Source organism: Seriola dumerili, unplaced genomic scaffold, assembly GCF_002260705.1.
Source record: "Seriola dumerili isolate Sdu_G_001 unplaced genomic scaffold, Sdu_1.0 BDQW01000468.1, whole genome shotgun sequence".
Taxonomy (NCBI): Eukaryota; Metazoa; Chordata; class Actinopteri; order Carangiformes; family Carangidae; genus Seriola; species Seriola dumerili.
Genome location: NW_019174723.1, coordinates 1,547,141 through 1,562,377, shown reverse-complemented (window position 1 = coordinate 1,562,377; position 15,237 = coordinate 1,547,141). Strand labels below are relative to the sequence as shown.

The 15,237-nt window shown below is 36.8% G+C and overlaps 2 protein-coding genes across 3 annotated transcripts; one reads left to right on the top strand and one right to left on the bottom strand.

Moving 5' to 3' along the window:
* The first annotated feature begins 2,669 nt into the window (after positions 1-2,669).
* nemp1 (nuclear envelope integral membrane protein 1) lies at positions 2,670-8,428 on the top strand. The gene is made up of 9 exons (XM_022763260.1): positions 2,670-2,785; positions 4,027-4,148; positions 4,369-4,585; positions 4,674-4,746; positions 4,830-4,923; positions 5,023-5,137; positions 5,812-6,037; positions 6,394-6,570; positions 7,484-8,428. Exons 1-9 carry the CDS (start codon positions 2,677-2,679, stop codon positions 7,638-7,640), a joined length of 1,290 nt encoding a protein of 429 aa, XP_022618981.1. The 5' UTR covers positions 2,670-2,676; the 3' UTR covers positions 7,641-8,428.
* Positions 8,429-8,821: 393 nt separating this feature from the next.
* On the bottom strand, positions 8,822-15,237 carry ormdl2 (ORMDL sphingolipid biosynthesis regulator 2). Of its 2 annotated transcripts, none has more exons than XM_022763258.1 (4): positions 15,200-15,237; positions 13,641-13,814; positions 11,902-12,053; positions 8,822-10,937 (listed from the first exon to the last, which is right to left on the bottom strand). In XM_022763258.1, exons 2-4 carry the CDS (start codon positions 13,812-13,814, stop codon positions 10,802-10,804), a joined length of 462 nt encoding a protein of 153 aa, XP_022618979.1. In that variant the 5' UTR covers positions 15,200-15,237; the 3' UTR covers positions 8,822-10,801. The 2 variants fall into 2 exon arrangements, with proteins under 2 accessions (XP_022618979.1, XP_022618980.1); XM_022763259.1 differs by lacking the exon at positions 15,200-15,237 and adding an exon at positions 13,898-13,926.

Here is a 15,237-nt window from a genome sequence, read left to right as displayed (position 1 = left end):
AAGTCAACTTGTTGCTCAAGGTTATGGTCATGTGGTGAAAGTCACAAGTCTTTGTGAATGCTATGGAAGAATTCGGTATTGAAAGGTCACACTTTAATGGTATAAACACTTTGTTCCATTTCCAATCAATGATCATTTGAGACAAAAAAAAGTTAGGATGATAATTGTTTGTCAGAACTATGTCCTTGTAATTGTTAATGCAATGCTCAGCGGGGATGTGTGACTGACACTGCATGTATTCTCACATTACTGCTGTTAAGGTGGATGAAGTGGACCAAATCGTTGACCTCAGCTGGTCTTACTGTATAACAAGCATATCAAAAAACAAACACCTGAGTGGCCCACAACCATGAGCAGATAATGAACCGATAACATCAGTCTGACCTGGTTTACTCATGTTCAGGAATTGAATTTGGTTTGTGTCAATAAAGAAATCAGATTTTCATTTGACTGGTTTGTGAATCGAGTGTTATGGTTGGTTCCTCTGGGACATATCTCAAAACCTTTTATTACTAAGTTTTACTTTTCCAGTTCTAATATATATTATGGCCTTTACTTGTTTATTTTATTTTACTATAGCTTAATCCACTCTTTATCTTTTTTTAGTGTATTTTATTCTGTTTAATATTCCTTTATTTTTATGTGCCTGATTTTGTTTAACTGTATGGCTGAAATGTTTTAATCTTGATTTTACCACATATAGCACCTCATGACTTTATTTTGACAGGATCAATTTAAAAAAATTATTAAGAAAAAGTGAAGAGCAAAAATATATTCTGTGTATTTTGTTGATATAATTACAGTAATGTAAAATTATTTAATTGCTTTCTAATTATACAATACTACACAGGAAAAATAGAACAGAATATAACAAATCAATAACTTGCAGCAAACAAACTGCACACAAATTGCTCAATATTCAATTTATACCATCATGTGTTTGAACCCCCACATCTGGACAATCTGATTGAAGGTAGGTTTTATTTATCTATGTTGTAACATGTTGTCACATACCAGGAAAAAAATAACGCTAACAATGGACCATGAAGTGTCCCAGTAAGCCTTTCCAGTAAGAGTGCACAATACAAAAGCCCTGAACCTGGGTCACCTAAACGGACAACAGTTTTCAGTAATGTTATCTAAGGTTACAGTTGTGCTTTTCATGCTTGTAATGACATGTTGAAATATCTGCTGTGATGAAATGGTCTTACAAACCTCGGTGTCCTCAAGTGGATGGGTTTTCATCAGACTGAGAGTTGAGAAAGTCAGTGTGCAAAACACATGAATATCTGTTCAGCTGCTGAGGCCAAAAAATATATATAGATACTTTGTGTTTTACAAAGACTCACAATCCTGTTGAATTCTCTCATATGAAATATTTTCTATATTTTTCTAATACTTTCTTACATCTAGTAAGTGTTTGGTCCCCTTTTACATTGCACATAGATGATCTTCCAATGCTGCAACTCATTACAGTGCAGCAGGTACAGTAATCTATTGTTCTGTGCCTACACATCTGAAAGGCTTTTGTCAATCTACTTTGCTGCTTTAAATATGATTCATTCAACACTTGCAAGGTGAATTACTCGTTGTTGACAAAAAGATGCAACATTAGGTAAATCCAATTTACCTGAGGTAACATAACATTTGATGCTCCCCTTTTGAAACTGTGCCCTTGTGTAAATACTTTGGCTTCCAGCCCCGGTTCGAGTCCCGCATCGGACGGCCTTTGCTGCATGTCATTCCCCCTCTCTCTGCCTCCCCATTTCCTGTCTCTCTACTGTACTATCAAATAAAGGCATAAAAAAGCCCAAAAAATATACTTAAAAAAAAAAATAAATAAATAAATAAATGCTTTGGCTTCCAAGTGCATGCCAATTTATCTTCTAAGCAAGAAACACAGGGCGGAAACTAGGTATTTATCTCAGAATGAAGTCCTATTTCACCCGTGGAACTAAGAAAAAGTTGGTAGCTGCCATCTAGTGGTGTAGAACTATAGAGACGTAATTTCTCTGTTACTTCACTGTTCATTTTAACATTGTCAAAATGGAACCTTAAAATCCTTTACTGGCCTTAATGCTTACACCCATCATGGTGTTTTTATAGGAGGAAGCCACTGGTAAGCCTTTATTTACAAGAGCAGCTTATCTTTCAGCAGCTTCCACATCTCTCCTTGTATTTACTTACTCCACCAATGTCAAACTACTACTACTGCTCTTGTCTGCACCAAAGGTAAAACAGAAGAAAGAACAGAGAAAAAGTTTCCATATGAGTTGAGCTACAAAAAAAACTTATTGCAATCACATAAAATTATTTTAAAACATAACATCACTGACACTTTATTGATTGATATGGGCATATTCCAGTGGTTTGAGAATTTTAAAGTAAATTATGTATTTGTAGTGCTTTGTTAATAGGTTTTATAATTGATTCAAAGAAATTATAAAATGTAACGTTTATCTCTCAAAATGTTGTTCTCTACACTCTCAGGTCTATAGACTGGTCATAAGGAAATGTGTTAATCTAACCAAACCATGTAGAGACGTTGAACGTACACTCGTAATGACGACATCTAGTCTGGTGTTGTGATTGGCTGAACGGCCTGTCACTCAACCGAAAGCCCAGAGGAGGAAGTGGCGGGACAAGACGTAAGAGGAGGGACATGGTGCTCTCATCATGGCGGGATGCATGAAAATGATAAACGGTTTCAAGTCTTCAAGGGCTAAATTAAAGGTTTTCATGGTGCTGCTTGTCTGTTTACCTAAAACCTCACTCCAGGATACAGGTAAGAAGCAATGTTACACTGTAATAACATAGACTTTAATTTAAATGATACGTATTTTAAATAAGTAACATTGCTCTGGCTAACCCCGGCTAGCTTGTTTTTGGTCTTTGCTGCAGTTAAACAGTAGTTACTTTATGTTAAGATAATTTATATATCCTCATAGCTCGGTTACTTCTGGCTGTCCTCTGATTGATACTCTGTATGAAGGACAAACTTAATGTCATTTGGCCATGTCTTTTATTTTGCTGTTGTAGATTTGCTGAGCACAAATCTGCTTGAGTTTGCGACTCGTCCTCATTTTATTTTTAACGTACCGGTACTAATAATAAAACACCTCCTCAGTCCTCACTGATCAGGAACGTGTTTATATACACAAGCTAAAACTATTGCAGTCTAATTCAACTTTCCTGCAATAAATCCTATCCTCACGAAAGTCTCAGTGTTCAGTCTTGGTTTTGATTTTGGTTTTGGTTGAAACTGTGTTAGAGAGGTGCTGATTCAACTTTATATCCATGATTTAGGGGTTGCAGTTTGTGGTGCTGTTGAACTGTATTGCATTAGTTTGATTGGCGTTCCTATTATTTTGTCTACCCCATTCAAATCAATGAGGGTAGGGTAAACAGCAGACACACCTCCTTGTATTATGCAATACAGTTCACAACAGCACCACAAATGTGATCAAATGATCAAACAGTTGAATCAACACCTCTCTAACACAGTTTTAATACAACCTGAACATTATAACATCCACGAAGGAGGATTTTATTGCAGGAGTGGTGTATTTAACTGCATTAGTGTTAGCTAGGTTAGCTAGCTCCTATTAAACTGACAAGTGAGTGTATGTGCAGCTACAGCAGCTCACAGGATATTAAACTGAGTGTGAAGGGAACAACCAGGGGATAAAGACAGTTCTGATAGTCTTTGTTCAGATTTCAGTCCTGTATGAAGTGAGTTATTGGGTCGACGTTATCTTTAGGAAAAAGTTTTAAAGTTTGTTGTAAGTAAACATAAATAAAGCAAACTGCACTGTATATAGCGAGTTAGGGAGATATACAGTTGCATGCCAAAGTCTGGCCACCTGGTTCCTGTAGCAAGTTAAATACAGTAGGCAATATTCATTATTCTTACTAGTCTAACTTACAGTTTGGTTTGGTCACAAACCATTCTTCATTGAGATAGGCTAGCTTAGGAAGTAACATGTGATGCAGTCTCAGTGTTACATGTCTGCTTATCAAACCCAGGTAACAAACATCCAATAATTGATCTGCTGGATGGAGAGCAGTCTGTTTTGTCAGGATCCAACCGGTTCTGTTACAAAAACTCCATAGTGCCAAGCTGGAGGCAAACATGGACAAGAATTCAGGTAAGTTAGATGAACTCAGAGTGTGAGTTTTTTTTCTTTAACTGATTTACTCACAAAATGAGAGATAAAAATATGAGGTAATGTTCAAGAAAAAGTGATGTTATCACAGCTCCTTCTCTGTCAGTCTGGGTATTTTGGGGACAAATTCTAACTAATGGGCAAATGTGGTTTAAAGCTTTACAGTTCCTTAAGGTCTGTTATAACTGAAAATTTCTGACAGATCAAAGTGTGGAGTTCAAGCGTGTTCAAGGTGGAAACTGTGGAAGGTGAGGAGGAGCTGCAGGAGCTGGACCGCTTCAGTTTCTGGGGCTGGTTTCAGAGCTTGCTACGTGAACGGCACAATGAAACCACAATTAACATCAGCCTGTTCAGCAAGAAGACATGCTTCAAGATTGATCCCAGTGAAAGAACTCATTACACTGTCAAACCTGTCCGCAGTAAGTGGAAGACAAAATCATTTTCTGATCATTGACAGATATTACATGTTTAATATGCTTTTTTTTTTCTTCTTTTTTTTCCTTGCAGAGTTTGATATTTATCTGTTTTTGGTTTTCCTCTCTGGGGCGTTGTTGTTCGTCTTTGCAGACTCACTCAGCAGGTAATTTTTACTTAATATCTGCTTGTTAGGGTTTTTCATAATTATCACATGTTATCAACAATTTTTTTCTCTTTTACACAAAGGAGTCAAATTTTTTTCTACTCTGCTGGTATGAGCACAGGCATGATCGCCTCTCTCATCATCCTCTTCTTCATTTTGGCACGCTTTTTGCCAAAGGTAAGGTACTTCATATTCATCAAATATCTATGACTTTATAGTTTAAATCACTTTGGTCTCTTAATTATCTTAATTACTTTGTGTTTGTTGCTTCCACAGAAAAGCCCTTTCTATTTGTTGATTGTTGGCGGCTGGTCCTTCTCTGTGTACGCCATCCAGCTTGTCTGCAGGAACCTCAACATTATTTTGCGAGAACACTGGCACATGGCATTAGGTACCAACTCATATAAACACTTTATAAAGGTAGTGACTTCGTGGAGTTGGAAACATCAGTCCAAAACAAGGCTCTTAATATAAAAATAAAAAAAATTTGTAAGCTATTTTGAGACCACTGAGTATGTAACTTAGCGTTGTATATTTCTCACCTTGAGACTTAAAAAATAAATTGTGTAATGTTTAAATATACTGGTGTAACTAATGATAATTTTCATTATTGATTAATCTGCCAGTAATTTTCACAATTCATCAATTAATTATTTTGTCAATGAAATATTAGAAAATAATGAAAAATACATATTACAATTTAAAATTCCTTGTCTTTTCCGAATATCAGTCCAAACATAAAGATATTAAGTTTAGGTCTGCAACTAACAATTATTTTCATTACTGATTAATCTTAAGTATGCATGCTTAAATCTACACACAGTGCTCTATCTCCCTCACTTTGAGCCTGGTAATTTGTATCCCCAGAAGACATACAGTACATGTGATGGGTTGCAGGCCAGAAAAATGTGTAAAACATATCAGACAGAATATTGTCACTTTTACAGAGACTGTAAATAACTGTGCAAATTCAGTATGCAGGCTTTGAATTGCAAAGCTCTCCACTATGTTAGTTTTTCAACACTGTGTGAGTCAATGTTTCTGTTTTTCTTTTCTTTTTTTCAGGTTATGTAGCAGTAGTGGGATTCATCAGTTTTGCTGTGTGTTACCGTTACGGTCCTCTGGTGGATGAGAAGAGCATTAACATCTTGTCATGGACGCTGCAGCTGTTTGGCCTGCTCCTGATTTACTTAGGAATTCAAATTCAGCAAGTTGCATTCGCTATCATCGTGGCAGCTTTGTTCTCCAAAAATCTGGAGTACCCAGTCTCTATGGTAGTCATTGCATGGAGGTGGGTGTTTTAAAGCTGACAGAAGGTGGCGTAAGAGCACTGCACTATATTAAAATCTACTCAGTTGGTATGGCATTCCTGACTGTTATTGTATGCACAAGATTTTTTAATAATGCACTAAATTTATTTTTAGATAATTTTTGCTATTTCTTTTAGGAGTCATTTGTTCTTTGGAAAGTCTTACATGATGTCTTCTTATTTCAGCCTCTTAGATTTGTCCACATTGACAAATTAATGAACTACTGAAGCTCATAGCAGTGGTATACAGGAACAGCCTGTGTTATATTGCATTTCCCCAGTTGACATATTCAGTTCACATGATTTGAATTTTTTTGAACACTTGCTGTGTCGCGCAGGAAAATCAGACAGTGGGTTCGCTGGAAGCCAGAGCCACGTCGCCTGTTGACTGAGGAGGAGTATCAGAAAGAGGGGGAGGAAGAGACTCGACGTGCACTGGAAGAGCTGAGGAAGTACTGCAACAGCCCCGAGTTCAGCCCATGGAAGGCAGTGTCGAGGCTTCAGTCCCCGAAAAGGTGCCTGTTGTGATTTTTTTTTTTTTTTCTTTTTATTCCTACGGATATAATTTCAAATGTGTTAAAGACACATGATGTGTTTAACACATGTTTGAAGCTCAGTTCCAGTCTTGGTTTAACAGGAATAGAGAGACACTGCTGATGTTCATGTATGCTTACATTGGGAGCTGGCTAATATGTCACTACACTGTTACTATGAAGAGAAAATATTACTGTCATTCAATTTATTTAATCTGGGTTATTTGACACCAATCAACAGAAAAAAAATGAGACTAGACCATAATACTGACTCACCAAAAGTAGGACCTTCGAGGTACAGTACAAATGTTTTAATACTGGAATCAATTGAAACCCCAATCACTACAGACAGGTGGTCTTCCTTTTACTAATTATATGACTTATAAAACTATTCGTCTGCACTTGTGATAATTTAGGTGTGTCCTAAAGAAGGTGAGAACTTTTTGAACAAATTAACAATAGTTCATTTTGCTCATAAGGACGAGGGCTGTTGATATAGTGACTGACAATGAGATATACCAATCGGCTCATGTGAGAGCCTTACTAAAACAGTGATACAATTTTACTCATTAGTAGTGTCAAATTTGAAGTACATTACAGTAATTGGTTGTAGGTCTTATTTCACTTTTTTGTCAAGGTACATGGATATGAATTTTTCCAAAATACAACATAACTTGTGCTAAGACATTTCGCCAGAAACTAAAAATGTCAACTTCAAGGTGGTGCTAGAGGAAAAGTCAGATCCCTAAAGTGAAAACAATTCATGCTTAAACAGTAACGTCATATTTTTTCACAGAAGTGTAGTCAAATGTCATTGTTCTGTTGTTAATACAAGTGTATTTAACATGTTACACAAACTGTGTTGCTGATACACAATACTTACTATAATCCACAGGTTTGCTGATTTTATCGAAGGGTCACCTCACTTAATGCCAAACGAGGTGTCTGTCCACGCGCAGGAATACGGCTTTGGGGGATCGTTTTTTGAGGATGAATTTTTTGACACCGATGACGAGGAAGAAGACATGATGCCTATGATGAAACTGGAGTGAGAGAGCACAGTGTTGGAGATGCATAAAAACAGGAACAATTCTTATTATTGCCTTTCAGAAAGGTGGTTGGAGAACAGCTCTCCCTGGCTACTGTGCAAGACTGACTGTGAGCAATGTACTGTGGAGGATGGTTTAAGAAAAGCCTGCGTTGTCACCTCAGTCACAGGAGCCACATGGTGTCCTGGCTTTCAACAAGTGATTACTTCCATTTTCTATTTATCATCTGGCTTTCAACAAAAAGTCACTGACAATCACAGGCAGAACACTGAGGTCAGATCAACATAAAAAACTCTATGTAATGTTGTCTCAAAGAATGTGCACTAAAGCCAGATCTCTTCTTTTTAGGGAACAAAGGCATTTGTTAAAATTGAGCTTACAAATACACTGAAACCCCGGTAAGAGGTCAAAGCAGGTCAACATTTCCTGGGTAATGGTAGTTTGAAGTTGTGTCGTCTTTAGTCATTGGATAGAAAAGGTTTTCGTTTTAAAAACAATTGTGTTTACAGCCATTAGGCTCTAAATTGGTTCACTGCAATGAGTGTCCAGATGACGTGTATGTACATCACTGTGATAAGGTCGCACCTCTCTGAACAGTAGCACGATAACGGTGGTAGTTATTATTCCAGCTTTCTGCTCGTGGAGAAAATGTTTGGTCCTGTTTGTGTTCCACATTTTTCCATTCATTTTAATTAACATAAAACAGTGGAGTGTCACAGTATTTTGAATAAAAAAAATTATTTTGAGCTCTGACATGCATGTATTGGTATCATTTTATAAGACTGTTAGGACTAAAAGGTTGGTTAATTTATAATGCACTTTACTAAAATAGGATTTCTTAAGTTAAATTTTACTACAAAACATTTGAGAGGCAAATAATGCAATTTTGACTTCACCACTTTTATCTGTCAGCTATAGGTAGGTCAAAGTTTTACATATAAAATGTTTGATCAGTCTGTAAAATATAATGCATTGTTATAAACTACTTAACAGTTTATAAAGTGCTTTCCATCACCCAGATAATCCAGTAATGTAACTCTGATTGGCCATTTTGCTGCCTAATGAATACTTATGCTTTTCTTTCAGAAAGTTTATTTTGAGAAATTGGTACTTTTACTTACATAAAAATTTAATATTTCTTTCACAGTAAGATGTTCAATACCTGACAAACAACAAATGATTACTTCAATTTTCTATTAATCATTTACTCTATAAGATGCAAAAAAAAAAAAAAACGAAATACAAGAGTTGCCCACAGTCAGAGATGGCATCTTCAAATCATTTGCTTTTTCCAAACTGTCCAAAAAATTGGACAATGGACTTATGAGTAAATAACATATATTTGAAACAAATCCTTGCATTTAGGCTTCATTACTTCCTAATTGTTTCATTGGTGGAGTACATAAAAGACATTGTTATTAAATACATAACCAGTAGGGGGAGGACAATGATCATGAGGTGGAATTTCCACTTTACAAACAGCAGAGGGCTGAATTGCATCAAGCACAGCAATTCCAGAAGTTGCGTTTGATTACTATCACAGTAAATGGTTTGAATCTTCAGGTTTGTAACATGAATCAATCAAAGTAAGCATTATGAATGACATCTTTTGTTTTTCCTCAGTTTCCTGGAATCGCAAGTGGGAAGGCATTTTACTTTGAAAACTCTTTTTTTGAAACTCTTTTTTCTTTCATCCTTTGGGCCTCTATTACATTTAAAATCTCTTGTTTAAATGTGACTTCAATGTAGAAATTTCTGACCTTTCTCATATCTGCACATTCCCTCTGACATGTCCTGTGGTATCTGAAAATCTGTGTCTCAAAAGTTAAAATCTCAAACAAGGTGATGATAAGCGTACATTTGAATTGCATGTGTCATACTCTGAGTCCCTTGTCCTGTGCACTGCATGCCCTCAGTTTAAAATATACTGGCTATATCTAGTACCTCTCATCAAGATTCACTGACTTCATTTCAATTAAAAGTGGAAGTAGAACTGGGGAAAACTGCAGTGGTTGACCTAACTTGTTGTTCAAGTGAGATAGCGTTATCTTAAATCAGGCAGCTCTCAGTATATGTTGGAGAAAAAAAAAACATTGCGACGTCCAGCCCAACTGCCCTCTGCATCCCACCTCTGGCCTCTTAACATTAAATGTTGCAATGGTTTTGTACTCGATTACACAACACGTTTGAAACAGCTGATTAAACTAGCATTATTTGCATGCGTTTCCCAGGCTCAGGTAGGCATATACAACAGTGTAATCACATTCACATGCCACTGCATTTCCTGTGTGCTACTTTCCCAAAACACACGTCACTAATATGGAAACCTCACTGCAATGCAAACATGACCACATTGCTTGAGGAAGGGGGGAATCCCTTGGATATATGAACATATTGCACTGTGACACCCCCACACACACATTGTGGCTTCATGTAAAGTGTCTGGAGTTCCCCATTGCTTACAAACTAGACCACAACTGATCAATTGATTCTTTAAAACTCCACGAAAAAGGATTTTGGCAGTCTTCCTACTCGAGCGTGTGAAACAAAGATAAGACAACCATGTGTGCACATCATGTAGCTGTCACTGCTAATTTTATAAACAGGAAAAGACATCCAGATTTGAAATCAAACAGTAAATTATATAATTATGTGTATCATAGCAAAACAAAGACTGCAGGGTTTAGTGTAGGCAAGTATATGCATGCTGCATGTAATTCCTTCATAGTAAATCAAGAAAAAAAAGCATGAAAAAAAGGAAATTTGAAACTATCATTAAGAACCTGATAACTAGACACTGACAGTTGTACTGTAACAGAAAAGCTGAGACAGAGTAACAAATATACATCACAATCAATCGAAAGCAGTGCAGTTCAAATTTTGCTCTTAAAGACAATCAAAGTGTCTGGCTTTTGACGAACATACATCAGAAATGTCAGTAAGGAAGAAATTTACTTTCAGCAGTGGTGCATTTACTTTTCTTTCAAGCTGCAAGAGGCAGCAAAAACTGCAACTTCAATATATTACTCCACACAGTCTGTACAGTTAAGACAAATTGAACTGGATCTCTCCTCCTCAAACTCTAAACATAAAATAGTTCAACAGAAACAAACAAAAAAAAGTAGTCCAGTGTTGGTCCTTAAAATCCAGTGTTCAGTCAGTTCTCAGTATTTATTGATCCCAAATATCCGCACTCCATGAAATTGAGGCAACTTTGGGAGGAGGACACTAAGGAGGGAGCTTGTGTTGATCAGGAAATGTGTGGGATCATATTTTGTGTAGAAACTGGCAAGAATATACCTTTAGAGAGAGAGAAGAATATTGTCAATGTAGCACCAATACATCAGGATCAACATTTATGCTGAGGCTTTCACACCAAACGGATACATGACAAACACTGAGGATCAAGTATGTAGGCAACAGTGAAAATACAGTCCACAAGTAACCAATACCAATTGAAGTAACACATCAGAGGTTGAGATTTTATTCTGCAGTGCTTTTGGTCCCCATGATAAATGTTTAGCTCTGTGACACTTTCTGTGACAGCTCTCTGAATTTACTGGTAACTTTAAGAATTAAGGCAGAAGGTCTGAAAGAGTAAAAGTCACATTATCACAAAACCATCATTTCACCAAATCTTTCATTAAGTGCATCAGTTTAATCTGTCTGTGCTCAGCTGCTCTGGTGGTGAACTACAGCTGATTATACTGGATGATGAGGTGATGATTCAAGCCTTCTTTGAAAATGAAATTTCCTTCTTAAACATTTGCAGATTGAATTAGCATTTTAAGATTGTGCAAAACATTGTGCAATCAACTGTCGTATTTATTTCACTCAGCAGTTCAACACTGTGACACAAAATCAAGTGTATTGCAACAATCTACTACTACAAAAAGCAAAAACTCATTTAGATTCATTGTCCTGGACACGTAGCATTAGCACAATATCGTGCTGTGTGAAACCATCAAGCTAATATTTTGGATCCCTTTAAAGGATTTGTGTTTTAAAATGAGTCAGCTGAAAACAAATAATAGTGAGCAAAAGAGGTAAATCCACCACCATCATCATAATAAACTGTATATGAGCTGTGTGAGAGCAAAAAACTTCAGTCAGCCTAAAATTGTTCCAAAGTGAGTCGAGACCCGTTCCAGCCAACTGTTCACATATTTAACTACATGCTGATTTCACCATCTTAATGAAAGAGAATCTGCAAACTTCACAGCACTGCAGTTGACCTTTAAATGTAAACACCATACACACTTACAGAACGATTGGTGAGATGGTGAGGAATTTGCGCGAAGATGTGAACTGGACACCGTAGTCCATCTGTTCCCAGTGCGTAAGAAGACGAGCTTTCCCTTGGTCTGGTGTCTCAAAGGGAGTTCCCTTCACTGTGTGTAGAAACAGGTACATCACCTTAAGAGGAGAAACCACACAGCAGAGAAGCACGAACACTGTTAGCCACAAAGACAAATAGGTTTCCCCCCAGTTTATACTTTCCAAAAACCAATCCTCCACAGAAGCTCATCTGAATCATTATCTGTCTCAGGGACCCGCTCCAACCAACAGGATGTAGACTTTACACGCAAACTCTCTAGATCAACAGCTACAAAGATGTTGCATTTACATATTGGTTTGCACCATAATGATTTATAAAAGTAGCTGCAGCAAATCAATAATTTGAATATTTTTATAATTGTTGATGATAAAAACGAAGAACAAAGTATTTCACATCATTTTACTGCATCAACAATAGAACATACAACAATAATAACATGTAAAAATAGGTTTCCTCAGTTTTTTGTGGCTTTTTAAGTTTTCAAAAGTGGTAGTAAGAAAGCTGCTCTACAGAGCTGATCATTTTTATAGTGAAGTGGGAAAATGTAATGTGAAAGAATTGAGTCAAATCTAAAAATTTCTGATGAATAAAAAAAAACATAGGAATGTCTAATCATCACACATGCAAAGATCATATAAAAAATCTAATAAATAAATAAATAAATAATAAGGAATAGTTTGACATTGTGGGAAATATGCTTATTTTCTCTCTTGCTGATAGCTGAGAAGATCAATACCATTCTCATATCTGTCCCTTACATATGAAGCTGGAATCAGGAGATGCTTAGCTTAGCTTAGCATGGCCATGAGTAAATGTAACCAGCATCTACCAGCAACTCTGAATCTTAAAATCTCTTCATGCTAAGCTAAGTATATTCTGTTCCTTCATATTGTTGTAGTTCAGATACAAGAGTGGTATCCATCTAATCAGCAAAAAAACCAATAAGCACATTTCCATAAAGGTCAAACTTTACCTTTAACACACAGCAGTCCTGCTCATTGACATTAATTGTCCACAATGTCTGATACACCAAGAGATAACATATTAGCCTAAATATAGGACAACCCCCCCCCCCCCCCCCCCCCCCCCCTTTTTTTTGAGGATAGGAAATACTTTCACACAGGAGATACATTTACACTCGTCCTATCAGGAAATTTTCCCTGAAATAACCTTAATCTAAGAAGAAGAGAGTCTACATCACTGAAGTCCGCCGAGCTTTAGCATTAGGGCTGTCTAACTCTAAAACACTTTCTCCATTCAAAAAGAATATTTGTTTTGGTGAATATGTAATTCAAGGCTAGTCCTTGAATATGAGACAACCTCCACTTTTTCTACAGTACTTTCCAGAAAAAAATATTGTTTCAATTGGAACAGACTGTATTATGGAGGATTGATAACATTGTCAAATTTTAGTCAAATTTAATGGTATATATTGTCCTACCCTAAAAATAAATGTGTGTTTCAGATATGTAATAAATCCTATATAACCTCGAAACAATTCATAAAATGCTCTTGAAAGATGAACTCAGTTTCACATCAACTTGACAACTGTCTAATTGCTCAGGTTGTGAGAATTTCTGAGCCGGAAAATGCTCTACACCACCTGGAACAAAGAAATTGTAATTCAATGCAGTTGCTCATATTTTTTCATCATTTTGACTGACCAGGTTGTGGATGACATTGGTAAGGGTCCAGACAAGTGGCACAGTGAAGAAAGGTATGCTGAGAAGGACGACATGCAAGACAACTGTCAGGAGCAGGTAGGTGAGCCATATCCCTCTGCTGTTCATCACCCGTGTGTTGGGGTTCACCTCGCTGTGAGCTACGCCCACATTCATCTTGAATACAGAGAGACACACAATGAAAGAGTTCAGGAGGCTGAAAACAAAGGTCTGCAGTTTCTGCAGAGGTACCCACTGACCTTTTAATCCCTTGTGACGCTTGACATCCAGCTTCTAAAACAAGCTAGCAAGCAGACAAAATTTTAAACCGCAGCATTTCCAATGACTATAACCATCAGAGAGGCAGTAAAAATGTACTCATGGAAATCATATTTTTTCCTTCTAAGTCTGTTGTAGCAGATATTTTATTCATTTATATACAAGAAAACTGTCATGTTAATTTGAGGGAACCAATTCACACATCTGACCATTATTTGTCTTCAGTTAATCAGTCACTTCTTAGCTTGATTTATCATTTGGTCTCTAAAATGTCAGAAATTAATCAGAAAAGCCCATCACAATTTCCCAAAGCCCATGTTGATGTCATCAGTGTCTCGTCTTATCTGTTCAATAGTTCAAAACCCACAAATTCAATTTACTATCATATTAGACCAGGAAAAGCAGCAAATCCTCACAGATAAGAACTGGAAATAGAGAATGTTTGGCATTTTAGCTTGAAAAAACTGCAATGATTAATCGAATGAATCGGATGAGTCGGTAATCTATTGGTAATTAATGGATGAATTAAGAAATGTACACAGTTATGTGTTAGTTTAGTTACCTAATTCTGTATCATATTTTGGTCTTTTGTAAGTGGTAATGGAGAAGAAGTTCTCTGTGGTCATTCTACATACATTTGTGTGTCGACAAGAGCTGAAATCAACTACAGCTGTGATGATTGGTTAAAGAAATATGCAAGGGTTTTGATGTACACTATGAAATGTAAATGTTTTTAATTGGGGGCCCATATATTTTTGTTGGTGGGCCAGATGTGGCTCATGGGCGACTATTCCAGCACCACTGCTGTTAACGATTAAAAAAATAAATAAAAATCGCATCTTTAAAACAACTGAGGTAATGACCCCGCCCGTCTGAGCTGTTCTGGGTGATTCAACACGCGCTTCCTCTCACATCACTCAGCGACAACTAGCCGCAACATTCAAGCACTAGTCCGAACAAACAAAACAGTCAAGACGTAGAATTAAAGTTAAATTTTGATATATTCTTCTATGACATGACAGCAACTGTTCACACAATGCCCACACCTTTTAAACGTAGAGTAACAGTTAACGTTAGGTATTACAACGTTCGCCAGCTAGCTAACAGTTGCTATCCACAGGTTGATATGCTAACGTTACTTCAAAATCAATGACGGTGTAGCGGTTGCAACGAGAAGTTAGTAATGATGGGGTTAAAAGCTTCTCTCGAATTGTGAGCAACCTGTCTGGCTCCTGTGGCATTTCGAGGTTTAAAACTTAACATTTCAACGGAGCAAACTGTACCTTCCAGCGTTGTCGTAGCTCACCAGGAAATTCCTTGT